The sequence below is a fragment of the Gossypium arboreum genome, chromosome 5, assembly GCF_025698485.1.
Source record: "Gossypium arboreum isolate Shixiya-1 chromosome 5, ASM2569848v2, whole genome shotgun sequence".
Lineage (NCBI taxonomy): Eukaryota > Viridiplantae > Streptophyta > Magnoliopsida > Malvales > Malvaceae > Gossypium > Gossypium arboreum.
In genome coordinates this window covers 1,531,726-1,545,949 of record NC_069074.1, presented here as the reverse complement: position 1 = coordinate 1,545,949, position 14,224 = coordinate 1,531,726, and the positions used below count along the sequence as shown (strand labels likewise).

Below are 14,224 nucleotides of genomic sequence, written 5' to 3'. Positions count from 1 at the left end.
AAAAATGAAAAAAAAATTCATTTAAGTCCTTTAAATTTTTAAAAATTTTAAATTAATAAATGTAAAATTACACTTTGACCTCCTAAAAATAATAAAAATTGATTCAATCTTTTAAAAATTATAAATATATAAGTTATTAAAATAATTTACTATCGAAAAATTATAATTTAGTTTCGGCCCAATTTTTCTTACAGTACCAGTGCAAGAAACATGAAAGCAATCAGAAAAGAGTAAAAAAATTACTAGACCGTATGAGTATGCATTCTATATATATATACATATATGTTTGTGTTTAGGTCAACAACACAATCCATAAACAAATACTTGTAAGTCTTAGATATATCCATTAGATAGATTCAATAGAAATTTTAGACAAAAATGCTTCTCCAAAGTCAACGAAGCTAGGCATATGGATATCTTGAAATCTGAGATTTTAAAATAAAGAACAAAAAAAAAAAAAAAAAAACAACTGAAACCAAACGTTAATTGTAACTAGTTATAGTACTAAAATATACTGCATTCGTCATTGTCAACTTTCACTTTAGTATTGGATCCACACCTTTTTCACAACAACCCTATCCCTATGTTTGCATAAAATCCTATAATTAAAGGAATCCCAAAATTAAAGGAGAAGAAGAAAAGAAGGGACTTAAAAGAAAAAAAAAAAAAAAAAGAATTAAATTACTTTAAAAAAATATAATCTAAATTTTTATTTGAAATATTGATATATCATCGTATTCATAATAATTAATGATTTAATGATTAAAGTGTAACAATAGAATTTACACCCAAAAATTAAATTTCTCGATTTAATTAAAAAAAATGTTGTGAATCAATAACTAAATATCTAAGTGAACTTGGATTTGGACTCAAGGCTATTGGAGCTTTAATACGTTGCGGTCTTAGCCTAACTATTACATTTAATCGATTAATTAATAACTTATTAATAAATTTTAACATTAATTACTTGCATCTCATGACTGATTTTGGTGGTCCAAATTTTATGGATTGGGCATCGACATTATTAGTTGATTCTTCATTATCCATTGGATGTGAAGTTATAAATTCTGAAATAAAATTAAAAAACTCATATAGTCTGGCCCAGACTATACAAAATATATATATATATATAAAAAGAGAGAATAAAGTGTTGGAGGGAGAAGCTAAGTTGGGTGAGACCTTCCATCAATTTCAATTTGTCAATCATGATATGACCCATGACATGGCACTGCCAAAAATTAAAAAAAATATATAAGGTATGAGTTTATCACTTTTCTATGTAACATTGTATGTATCCAAATTAAACATTGAGAAATTAATAACAATTTGTGTATAATATTTAATAATATGAAAAGGATTAATGTAAGTAATTAGGCAAATGGCAAGTTGAAAGCAATGTGTTTTAAAGTTTTCGTTTAATTTGAAGCAACGAATATGAATGGCACTGGCACCCCAAGAAAGAGACATTTTTGTATATTCACAACTGTATATATATAATGAGTTGTTGGCTCTTTAAAACTAGTTTGTATTTAAATGAAGGACAGCTTTAAGAGGTTGCTGTTATGGCTGGAGTGCTGGTAGTGGTAATGATCCTTTGTCTGTCGTCACTTTAAATTCAAGTCCCTCAATAAATTACACTTTTCTTCTGCCCAACATTTGCAGCCATTTATGTAAATTTAATTCCTTTATTAACTTTTAAATATTTATAACCCATTGTCTATTCTCAAAATGCTAAGAGTACTATACATAGTACTATTCCTTTATGTAGCACAAGTATTCATAACATCGAACAAGCCTTTAAATAATACTCTCACACCATTTGCACTGCTACAATTAAAAAAAGGGGGCTTGAATGGATGAAACAAAAAAACACACACACTCAGAGCTCATTAATGTCAATACAGATCAAATTAATTAATTTCTCAATATTCTTGTATGGCAGCAAACAGATAAAAGATCAAACTTGTAACAATAATCTCCTCCAGCTCAGGCTTCAAACGGTGAAAACAAACGGCAAAGTCAGTCAGAGCCAGTAAGTACCCCTGGTAGCATCCGAGATATGTAATGATACTCTTCAAATCATCATCAGAAGCTGTAAAAACCCAACTTAAGGATTGGATCTTCATGACAGTGAACTAAAAATTAACTCCCATGAAGCTGTCTTTCCATTCCTAGTTATGTATCTACTAAATTTAATACAATATATATCCCTGTTGTAATGTTTTGTCAACTTTTGATTAATCTTTATGTATACGGAGAAACCAAATTCGACCAGAAAAAAACTGGGAATTCTGATCTGAACTGAGCTTATGTCCTTTGCTTCTCTCTCAAAGAGTTTATTTTCTCTAATTTCCATCCGGCCCGGAGTCTGGCAATAAAGGTCTCAGCTTTAGCGTTAACATCGGGACTTGGACAGAACACTGGGACGCCTGCAATGCCAGCCCCATCATCACCCTCCATCATGCTCGCTGTTTCTGTATCATCTTTGCTTGAAGAAACATCAATTTCTTCCAAGTCTGGAGAGCTACAGCGAGAACTAGGACTGCTTCGTATCTTAACAAAATCCCCACGGAACACGAATTTAAACTCTGGCATCTTAAATGGTGGTGGGGGTGGCGGTGGTGGAATCGGAATAAATGGTGACTGTCCACCGCTGTTCACGTTCTCGTCGTAATAGCTAGTATTTGCTTTTATTGGCAATGGCGGTCTGCCGTTGTTTGCCTTCCTTGAAGATTCAGGTGGCGTTGTTGGTGGTGCAGGTGGTGGGATCTGACTCTTTTGCTTTGATAATCTTTTTGTATAAGAAGTGACTGCTGGTGGTGGTGGTGGTGCGGGCGGTGGTGGTGGTGGTGGTGGTGGTGGTGGTGTAATCTGAATGTTTTGCTTAGATGATCGTTTTGAAAACGAGAATGCTGCTGGCGGTGGTGGAGGTGGAGGTGCAGGAACAGAATGGATTTTTTTGCTTTTGCTGCCTTTTCTGAAGAGATTGTATTTCTGAAAGACAGAGGATGGAGGCGGCGGCGGCGGCGGCGGAGGTGGTGGGGGCGATGTTGGTCGTGTGCTAGTAGAGTAATAAGACGGTGGCTGTGGTGGAGAATGTAAAGGACAATCTTGCTGATGATCATGATCTGTTGACTTGTGTTTCTTCTTTCTCTTCCTTAACGAAGCAAAAACCATCTTAATTTCTTTGGTTGCATTACTTTTTCTACGTTGCAACTTCGAATACTTCTGCTCTGATCTATTTCCCACTTGAACCAGCGGCGATGGTGGCCGCCGAGGAGGTGGCGGCGGAGGCGATGGTGGTGTTCCTGATGGAGATTTAATTTCATCGAATTGATCAACACGATCGTTCCGATTCATCACCTTATCTTTCTGTCCGGCTGCCTGATAAGTTCGTCTTGGTTTATGACGTGGGGCTGCAGGAGGCGGCGGCGGCGGTGGAGGCGGCGTTAAAGGCGGTGGAGTCTTTGACGGAGTTGATGAAGTAGAAGAACGAAGCACAAAGGTATCAACGGGAATAACCTTCGCTTCCGATTCTTCGAACTCATTCCTCCAACTCCTACGAAGCACATGAACTTGATGATCACCATAACCCGTTGAAGATCGATATTTATTTATTTCAAAATCATCAAAAAACCGAAACCGATCTTCATTATTCTCCCACAAAGAATCCTGTCTCAGATCTGGGTACGAGCTACTGCTTCTCTTCAACCTCCTCACACTGGTTGCCGGCGACGGTCTCACATTGATCGGAGCACCGTCATCATATATCTTTCTTTCCGGATGCCCAAACCATTGTTGCGAAACATGGTGGCCGCTTGGCTTACTATTATCACCGCTAATACTATCATTTCTAATGCCGTTGCCGTTGTGGCCATCATCGTCGTCGTTTCTTCTAGCCAAAACGCCGCAAATAATAGCAAACAAGACCAGAAAGACGTTGAGAGAGTCCCAGCTTTTTCTGACACCGAGAGGTCTAAGAATCTGAGCGGTGACGGAGAGAAAAGGAGGGACCACGAGGAACAAGAGAAGCAATGCGAGGATGGGCAAGAGAATGATGAGAACAGGTAGGCTGAAAACAGGAGAAGGTGGCCGTCGGCGAGGTGCGGAGATGATCGGCTGTGGCCATAACGGCGGAGGATCTACGGTTATTTCCATGGAAAAGGGCCGGTGTTGGAGTTTTTGTTCTTTTGAGTTTCTGAGGGGGAAGACTTTATAAACTGTATTAAAGGAGAGAGAATTAGCTGATTAATTACAAAACGGATTGTTACTAACAAAATTTATTTGCTTTACGGATTTAATAATTTTAATTTTTTGTCGGAAATAATTTTCACTAATAATAAATTTTAATAGTGCGTTGGAAATTATTAAAATATGCTACTTTTTCTTACTTTTGGGTTGAAGGACAAGGAAGGCATTATCCTCTCTCAATTGTTTTTCTCTTCATTTTATTCAATATTTATTTTAATTTTATTCATCTCCTCTTTCGATTCCGTTTTCAATCGCTTTCACGCTAATTTTATCACCGTTTAATCCATCAAACACCACTTCATGAAAATTTGTAAATAAATGTAATGTGTTTACCTTGGAAGTTATACTATACTTTATTTGTTCCAAAAGTCCTAGTGTTTTTAAATTTATTTTCTGTTTTTACCTATGTTCTAATGTGTTATGTATATGCAAGCATGCCACCAAATTTATCGAAATCCCTATCAATTCATCACAAAATTAAACTTCAAAGATAGTGATGAGTAATATAAATCACTTTAGACTTGGTTTTTTTTTTGCTTAGTATGTCACTGAATTTTTTGGGTACCTTTCGCAACAATTAATTAATTAAAATTTATTATCAAAATAATTTAACGATGAAGAATTATCAACAATTGATAAAAGTGATTAGTTTTATACCTTCTACTAGTTGCTTTTACTATTTATTTATCTTTAAGCTCCTTTTGCAGACAATTGTATTTTTACAGTAAGTTATAATATTTTATTTATATTTTTACGATGTACTATATCTATGTATTAAGATTAATTTTACTGCTTCAATTACAATAAGAGATTAATGATTTAATTGTCATTTAAAATATTTCCATTAAAACAATTTAAACATTTTAAACATTTTAGTTATATTTATGTATAAATATTGACTTAACTAATGCACGTTAAGTAACAGGTGTCTTCTTACCAATAAGTAAATTTCAAGTCGTAGCCAAAATAAAAGAAATAAATGAAAGACCATATTTATTCTTTAATCTCCCTTTTGAATATGGTTGCAATTTGCATGGATAGCCAAAATAAATTATTGGGAAGTAACTTTTTCCTCCTCCTTTTTTTTCTTTTTAAACATTTTCACTCTTAATGAAATATTATAAAGCTTTTGAATTATTCGATCATTTCTTACCGAAACACTTTTCAGCACACAAATACATTCATGACTAGCCGACAGGAAAAACAGCAATTTATATATATATATATATATATATATATATATATATATCTGAAAAAAAACAAAAAACAGCAATTTATAATTCAACCTGTAAAAGAAAAAAAAAGGAGTGCAAATTCATACGCAAACCTAATTAATTAAAACATAGTACGCACCATTTTCGATTCTCATCTTAATTATTTATGTTCGTCATACAATTCACATGTTCAAAAAATAAATAAATAAATAAATATTTTACGTAAAATAACATATATGGCACATATAAATTTATACGTATCTATAATTAACCATGATCTATTTAATATTTTACCAACAAATGGATATGAGGTAAATTGCAATAAAAACATAAAATGAATATTAATGATGTAACTCAATTTATGACTTATTTTAATATTTAATAAAATCTTTAAAAAATTATTCTAAACTAATTACAATTGTATCCAAATGAAGTCTTAAATGATATACTGCATATTGGATAAATACTACTACAAAATAAATTCGTTAGCACTTATTAGAAGAATAAATTTAGAGTAAATAAATAAATAATAATTGTGCCGCGGAAGAACTAATATCTTGAAGTAAATTCGTCCTGATTGGTGTAATTGAGTAGTAAACGTCGTGCCCAAGGTTCACACAATATTTCTATATTCATACACTCAAATAAAGAAGGTGGAACAGCAAGTGGAATTGCTCTTCTCAAGGGAATCAAACAATTGACCAGAAAAATAGAACAGATGACTTGGGCTAAAAAAATCGGGAAATATAATCAAGAAAAGAACTTAAGAAAACATGGAGGAAACAAAGGGGAAAATAGAGGAAAGAACAGTATTTTTTTGTTTTTCTTGTGTATAAAAAATGAAGAAAGGCCTGCTATTTATACTATTCGTCGAGAAGGGCAGAATTGTTTTCTCGACGAATAGTAAAAAGAGTAAGGTTAGTTTCTGCAATTGACCAAATTATTTTCGTAGATTTTTTAGCATCTGAAAATTGATTAAATTTTCAAAAATATATTTACGTAAAAATTAAAATGAACAAAAGTTTAGAGCAACAACACAAATGTGTTGGGAACTCTAGAAGCTTATTCCTAACCAATGTGGGATTTCACTTTGCATTACTAACAATACGTTGCATAGGCATTTGTATAATCGATTGATAGTAGTTGGATTATATATTGATTATCATGATTAGGAGTGAGCATTCAATCAAATCAAGTTGAATCAAATGAAAAAATTTTGAGTTAATTGAGTTGATGAATCATATTTTATTATTCTAATTCTATTTGAATTTTTTTTCGAATCGAGTCAAGTGAAATGAAATTCGACTTGAGTCGAATCAAGTGAAATTGTTCGATTTAAATTAAAAAATTAAACATGTCAAATTAAAATAACAATATAACTAATTCCATATTAGAACACATAAATTTGAAACAATATATATTTGAAAAGCTTTCAAAGCAAAATAATAAAAATAAGATACTTTAATGTGATAAACTTGAATAACTAATTAACTTATTTAAGTCCTAAAATGATCATTTTAGAAAAAATTTAAAATTTAACTTTCTTTATGTATTTTTAGATTTGTTTAAAATTTTATAAATATGTTGAATTTTAAAAATTATTTTGATTTTTTTGTAATTTTGTTGAGAAAGAGACCAATTTGTTTATTTTCTAAATTGATAGGGACCAAATAGGTATTTACACTAATTTTTTATTGAATTATAAAATTTAACTAAACTCTAACTCAAAACTCGAATTAGTTATTTGAATTTACTCAAATAACACGATTTGATTAACTCAAATTTTGAATCATTACATTAAACCAATCAAATTTTGAATCAATTCAAGCTTATTCGAAGACATTGAGTAGGGATGACGAGATAAAATATTTTTTTGGTAGAAAAAAGAAATAACACTAAGCGATTACATTAAATCAATCAAACCCGTGTAAAGGCATTACTCTTGAACTGCAAAACCCTTTGTATCTGAACTTGGTGGATCCACAAATAACAACAAATTTAATGTACCATTATTCATGTATTTAGCCATTTAATCAGTAGCCACATTCTAAGACCTTAGAATATGACGAAGTGTTATCTTTCAATTTCATCTGAGAAAGCAATTGATTAAACGTAAATCCACTAAGCTACTATTGGGAGCTCTACCAACTAGCAGAGTATTTGCTAGAAGTGCATTATCACATTTTAGTTTTAACTGCTTGAATCTTTTCTCTCATGCTATTCACAACTAGAGGTATTCATGGGTCGGGCTACCTGGACAGGCCTGAAGGCTTGTCCGAAATGTGGGATGGTTTGGGCAAAAATATAGGCTCGAAAAATGGGCTTGGACAAAAAATAAGGCCCGTTTAAAAAATGGGTTAGGTCTCGAGTAAGGTATTTTTAGCCTGGGCCAGGCCTGGCTCGGCCCGAATTCGCTAAAGAAAAAAAAATCTGTAATTTTTATTTTTATTTTTGAATGTTATTTTCTTGTTGTTTTCTCCCTATTTTGCTACCATTTTACTATTATGTTACTACTATTTTATTATTATTGTTTGGATATTGTATAAAACTTATTTTATTGTTAATTTTGTTATTATTTTAAAGGTATTTGTTATTATTTTTTATTATTTTAGAGGCATTTGCTTGTTAAGTTGCATCTATATTAGTATTATTTAAGTCTACATAATTTTTAAAATTTATTTTCAATTTGTTGGAAAATATTTATTTTTATGTTTTTAGTATTTTTAATGTATTATATATATTTTAAAATAATATAAAATTAATACTGACGGGCCAGGCTCGGGTTTTAGTATTTTTATCCGGGTAGAGTTTGGATAAAATTTTAAGGCCGGACCTGCCCGAGCCCAATAAATGAGCATAATTTTTTAGTTGAGCTCGGTCCAACCCGGCCCATAAACTACTTTATTCCCAACTCTTCAAGCATGACTCGTACTTCAACTCGAAAATTTTTTTCCTTGCCAGATGCCGTTGAAAACCAACACAATTATCTCAATTAAGGTCTCTAAACAGGCCCCCCATCGAAACACTAGTGCTATTGAACCAAATTGCTCTATCTGTGTTGAATTTAATTCATATGTGTATGTATACTAAAAGAAAAATATTTAAAATGTTTTTTGTCGGACTTCCGGAAAGATTTTTGTTGTGTCCTTTCCAAAATTCTTCCTGGCATTTACTTGTGCAGGGAGATTTTACAAGTTAAGCAATATGTTGCAGAAATAAATAAATAAATAATAAAAATTCAAACTCCGTGTATCCCGTAATCCCCACGTGTTGGCCAATCCATTTGTATGTAAAGTGAGAAACTCTTATAGAAAAAGATATTTCTAGTTTCCTTTATACATTATTGGAGCGTGGTTGCAATCATTGAAATCATACCCATTTTACAGCTGAAATATCCGCATACCATGCGGTGCCTTTGCTTGGCACTTTGCTCAAATAATATAAAAACTTTGAATTTCAACTGTATTATTAATTTTGTTTGCCTATGATACTAATAATAACCACTCCTCATAGAGGAGGTCCATCAAGAAATGGCTGGTTAGATTAACTACTTAAACGAAAAGGAATTCATCCACAAGAGTTTTAATTAGTTACAATTTTAAGATGTTACAATCCACAAATCTCAATTATATTTATTCCGCATATCATATTTTATAATTTTAATACCTGATTGAGTTCAATCACACCTATCATATTTGTTTTTGTCTCAATAAAGTTTTCTAAGACCCTATATGATAGAACATTTATCTTGCAAGACCTATGTCAAGTTTCAAATCCTGTTAAAATTAACATCGATAATGTCAATAGAATGATCATAAAACAATAAGAAAACAAAATAAAAAAAAAATATAGATTTTTATGTAAAAATCCTTTTGGGAAAAAATCACGGGCAGAGGAGAAGAAAATTCACTAATGTCGAATTCTAATGATACAAGAGGAGTCTCGACTAGGTTGAAAAACCTTATTTTATTCAACGCCAAATAGAAGCAATGTAGTAAGGTTGAAACACCTTATTCTAATAAATATAAAATAAAAGTGTAATTCTATATAAATTTTACTTGTGCAGCCTATACCGTACTACCACAGACCTCTTAATTTTACTACAATATTATTTTTTTAATAAAAATTTAAATCACATAATTCTAACAAATCCTCTTTATTAGAGCTCCGCATTAATAAAAAAAGAGGCTCACTAATGTATCAAGACTTCGTAAAAATTTATTAAAAACCTCCTAACCTTTAGTAGCTCTCTGCATGACTACATGAACAATTCTCAATCTACATCACTAGGTTTTGTATCAATATACAAAAACCATTTTTTATTTGATTAATGTATTGAGGTCTAATTTGATAATTATTTTAATAATGGGACTTGAATTAGGTAATTTTTATTAGGTCTTGGAATTTTTTTTGGTTTAAATTAATCTCTAAAGTTAACAATTTTTTCTATACGGAGGGCTTTAACATTTATTTGGGCGAACTTTTTTTTAGAAAATATCATGGACAAAATTTGAAAAAAAATTAAGTCAAATGTGAAAACAATCATCAAATTCAAAGAGTAAATTGGATAAAAGAAAAGTTTAATCCCAATGCGAGATTAATGATCAAATTTGAGAATGACTTTAATTAAAATAAAAATTTTAAGTCTCAATATAAAAGCAATTGTAAAGTTTAAGAAATTTTCTTGCATAGATTAAGTGATATTTATAAAAAAATTATTTTTTAATAAAAAAAAAAAACTATTTACAATTGGCTGTGCAGCTCCAACCTCTTAGAGAAACAACTAGGTTTTCCTAACATGCGACTTTTAAATAGCATCAAAAGCATTAAAAAACAGAAAGGAAAAAATCACGTTCACCTTAATTAAGAACGTGGAAGTTTTTAACGTGTAAAGTTTCATTAAATGTTATTATAAGTTGTGGAAAACAAACATGAATGGTAGGTTTAATGGATTCCAATGATGCTTTTTTTTAACTCTATCTTCGGTAAAGATTTTTCAGTATGTTATAAAATCAATGAAGAGACAAAACAACTTTTATTAGACAAATCGTTACGATTTCCCGCTCTTTTTCATCGTTTTCCACTTTGGGTTTCTAAATTTACCAGAGAAAATGAATATATAAAAATTCGAATTTATTTTATACAATAACCTAAAATATATATATATATATGTGTCTCAATCTCATGACAGCCAAACTTTTTTTTACTTTCTTTTAAAGTTCAGAAGCGTGATTGTGCTGGAAAATCATGGTATGGCAACAAGCATTTCTGAAAATTGATAATAATAATAATAATTTGAAGGGTATACATATATGTTATCATATTATATTATTACAACCCCACGAATTCCCTGAAGAGATAGATTATTATCAAATTTATTAAAAAAAAAGATAAACAATTGGGGAGGCCCCATGCCATGGTTGGTTTCCTACTTTCTTCAGAAAGGTTTTCAAATTTTGCTTAGCGATGCAAGACTTGAACGGATTTTAAATCATGCTTTGATAATAACGCGCGTGGTTAACGTGTGGGTTTAAGCTTATTATTGTTTGGCGTTTAAGTTGATTAGAAGTTGAAGTAGGGACTCGAAATATATAATAATACCACGTAAATTAAAAAAAAAAAAAACGGAGGAAGAAAGGACAGCCACTGACCTCGAAGTGTCCTCTAAGTCTCTCCAACAGCTAAGCAATTCAGCTCTGTAGCGTCCGGTAGCCAGCCTGTTGCTTTCTCTCGCGTTTATAATTTAGTTCCTCACAATTAGAGTATTAGCCATTACGATTTTTGTTTTTCTTTCTTGTATTATCGTAATCATAGATATTTGTAAATTATAATAGAAACTGAGATTAAGTTTTGGGAGAATTTTTAAAAAATTTTAAAAGTTGAGTGAGATTTTAAAAAAAAGAATTCTAACTAACATTTTAAAAAAATTATGAAATTAGTAAGAATTTTAAAAAAATTCATAAAATTTCAAGGAAAAAAATGGAATTTTCCAAAAAAAATTTTTGTGACCCCTTAGCCTCCATTATGGTCCGCCCTTAAATAGCAACCATTATAATAAATAAAATATTACTAAAACAAGTTAAAATCACAACAATCATGTTATTACCGCAATTTAAATTTTATATTCTTGCTAATTAAGTCAATAAAAGATTTGTATTGATTTCAAATCTTGATTAATACTTCGCCTAACTTAATTAAAGGAAACTTATATTCTTAATAAGTTAGTTTTTGTTTTAGTATTTCCTTTTTTGAAAATTTTTAAGGAAAAAAGCACGACATCTTCGGAATAAGACCCCATTTGAAAAAGGTTTCAAAAAGCAGTTTCTTACAATTATTAATAACATAGGTAGATGCTTTTGTCGCCTATTGTTCATTATTTCATAAAATTAAATGATTATTAGGAACCAAAGAAGCATGGTTAAATAGAAACATAATTTTTTTTGTAACTAATCCATTTCTCTGTAACTTGAGTGAAAATTACTTGGGAGTCAGTTTCAATCATGATTTTATCCCACTTTCTTCTCTTAGCAAGCTGCAAACCGGAATATAAAGCCTGAAGCTCCACCTCATCTGGTGAATCAGCAACAAGACTTGTACCATCCTTGTCAATCAAGATTCAATCCCATCTTGCTTCAAGAGATAATCAAAAGCGCTATCCACGCTTATTTTAAGCCAATCAGTTTCCGGCTTCTACCAGAGAAGAGTTTCACGATTATTAGAGATAGTTTTCTTCCCACAATCCCTTTGCTTGTTCTGAAGCTCACACAGCTCCACCATACCGATCTTAACTCTATTGATGGCTCTCTTGTCACTAACAGAACTTCCATTGAAAACAGCTTCACATTGTTCCTTCCAAATTATCCAACAACTAAAGGCGATTCTGAGTTTTATATCCAAGGCATTTTGCATATTACCTTTGAACAAGCTAAAAATCTCCTCAAGCCACCCACCAAAGCTGCTAATATCTTCCCTGCTCAGTGCTCACACGAAGACCATGGCAAGCTTCATACCATACCCTTCGAACCCATCCGCAGCTCAATAGTTTCCGCTTCCTTGTGACATAAACAGCAGATAGGATCTCTTAACCAAACCTGTTCCACATATTGAAGTTCGTAGCCAAGTCCCCAGATAAAGCTTTCCAAAGGAAGATTTTTATTTTACTTTGTACTTTAAGATCCCATACACTCCCCAGTTTCTTATCAACCACTTGTGAATATATTTGTTCATGGGTGAGATTACCCGTACAGCCCAAAATTTAGTAAAATTTAGATAAAAATATTATGTCTGAAAAATAGATTTAAATAAAAAAACACTAGGCCTTTTTAAAATATAAATCGAGTTTAAGTTTAAACATTAGATTTGACCTTATTCAAACCGGTATATTTTTAAACTTATGATACTTAATATTATATTATGTTATTTTTATATATTATGTAATTTATAATATATTATAAAATAAATTTATACTAAATATATAATATTACTATAATATATATTAAAATAATATTAAGATGATTATATAAAAATTTTAATAAATAAATAAATAAATATTAAATTAAAATAATATTAAAAAATAAGATGGCCAATGTATCTTCCTCTCATTTCCGGTTTGCCCCCACCAAAAGTTAGCCAAAGCTTCATTCATCTCCTTGCAAAGCTTCTTGAGAAATTTAAAACAAGACATGTAGTATAGTGGAACCGCACTAGCAACCGATTTTTTTAAGACTTCTTTACCTCCAGTAGAAAGAGACTGCTTCTTCCTATTTTTGAGCTTGCTAATGAGCCCTTCCTTCACATAGCTTAGAGCATTCATTCTAGTCTTCCCCCATAGGCTTGGGATCCCCAAATATGTGCCTGGATTCTTCGCAACAGAGACCCCGAAGATGTTCCCCAGATTTAGTTGAACATCCAATGGAGTATTAGCACTAAAAACCATGTTTGATTTACAAAAAGTCATTTTATATAGACTACGTGACAATTTACGTATATGTCAATTTATCAATTAATTTTTAAAACTATAAAATATTTATTTTTAATAATTTTATGCTTATTAAATAATTTTAGTAATTTTATTTTTTGGTTTTTTAATTTTAAAAATTAATTAATTGTTGACATCTACATGTATGTCACATCAACAAAATAAACATATGTTAATTTTTTCATCTATTTTGAGGTGATTTGAGATATAAAACAAATTTAAAAATTAAAAGAGAAAAAATTAAATGAAGAGCTAAAATAACTTTTTTTTAAATAAAGTTAGAAAGTTAAATAAATTATTATATCTTAATAAATTAAAAATACATTCATATTTATATATAACAAAATTTAAATAAAATATCTATTTTAAAATAATAATCACCATCATTTAAATGATTTAAATTATTAAAAGAATGATCCGAATTGAACATAAACATCAACCCATCAGAAATTAACGAGAGCTGTGATGTATGTGACATCTAATCATAACATTTGTTTAAAAACAATTTCGTTCTCATGTAATTTTCAACATGTAAACATTAGTGTGATATAAGATTCAAAAATCTATTGAAAGACGTTTTGCGTTTATCAGTGGTTAAAATATGCCATATTGACATGCATATGACTGATTTTGTGATGGAATTCTAGTAATACAAAACGCTTTCGGGCCTGGTTTCTGGTTTAGGGGCATGGATTATGGATTAAAATGGGCTGAACTTAAGCCCTTCCTAAACTTATTTCTATTCTGATCCTTTCACTATTGGTGGCTTTCTAATGCTGCG

At 30.8% G+C, this 14,224-nt stretch overlaps 1 protein-coding gene across 1 annotated transcript; it reads right to left on the bottom strand.

Annotated features, from left to right (window-relative positions):
• Positions 1-1,776: 1,776 nt before the first annotated feature.
• On the bottom strand, positions 1,777-4,313 carry LOC108485612 (formin-like protein 5). Its single transcript, XM_017789471.2, has one exon. It carries the CDS (start codon positions 4,156-4,158, stop codon positions 2,308-2,310), a length of 1,851 nt encoding a protein of 616 aa, XP_017644960.1. The 5' UTR covers positions 4,159-4,313; the 3' UTR covers positions 1,777-2,307.
• Positions 4,314-14,224: the final 9,911 nt, after the last annotated feature.

Excerpts from the sequence above, each read along its gene's own strand:
- LOC108485612 (XM_017789471.2), bottom strand. The coding sequence starts at position 4,158 with ATGGAAATAACCGTAGATCCTCCGCCGTTATGGCCACAGCCGATCATC.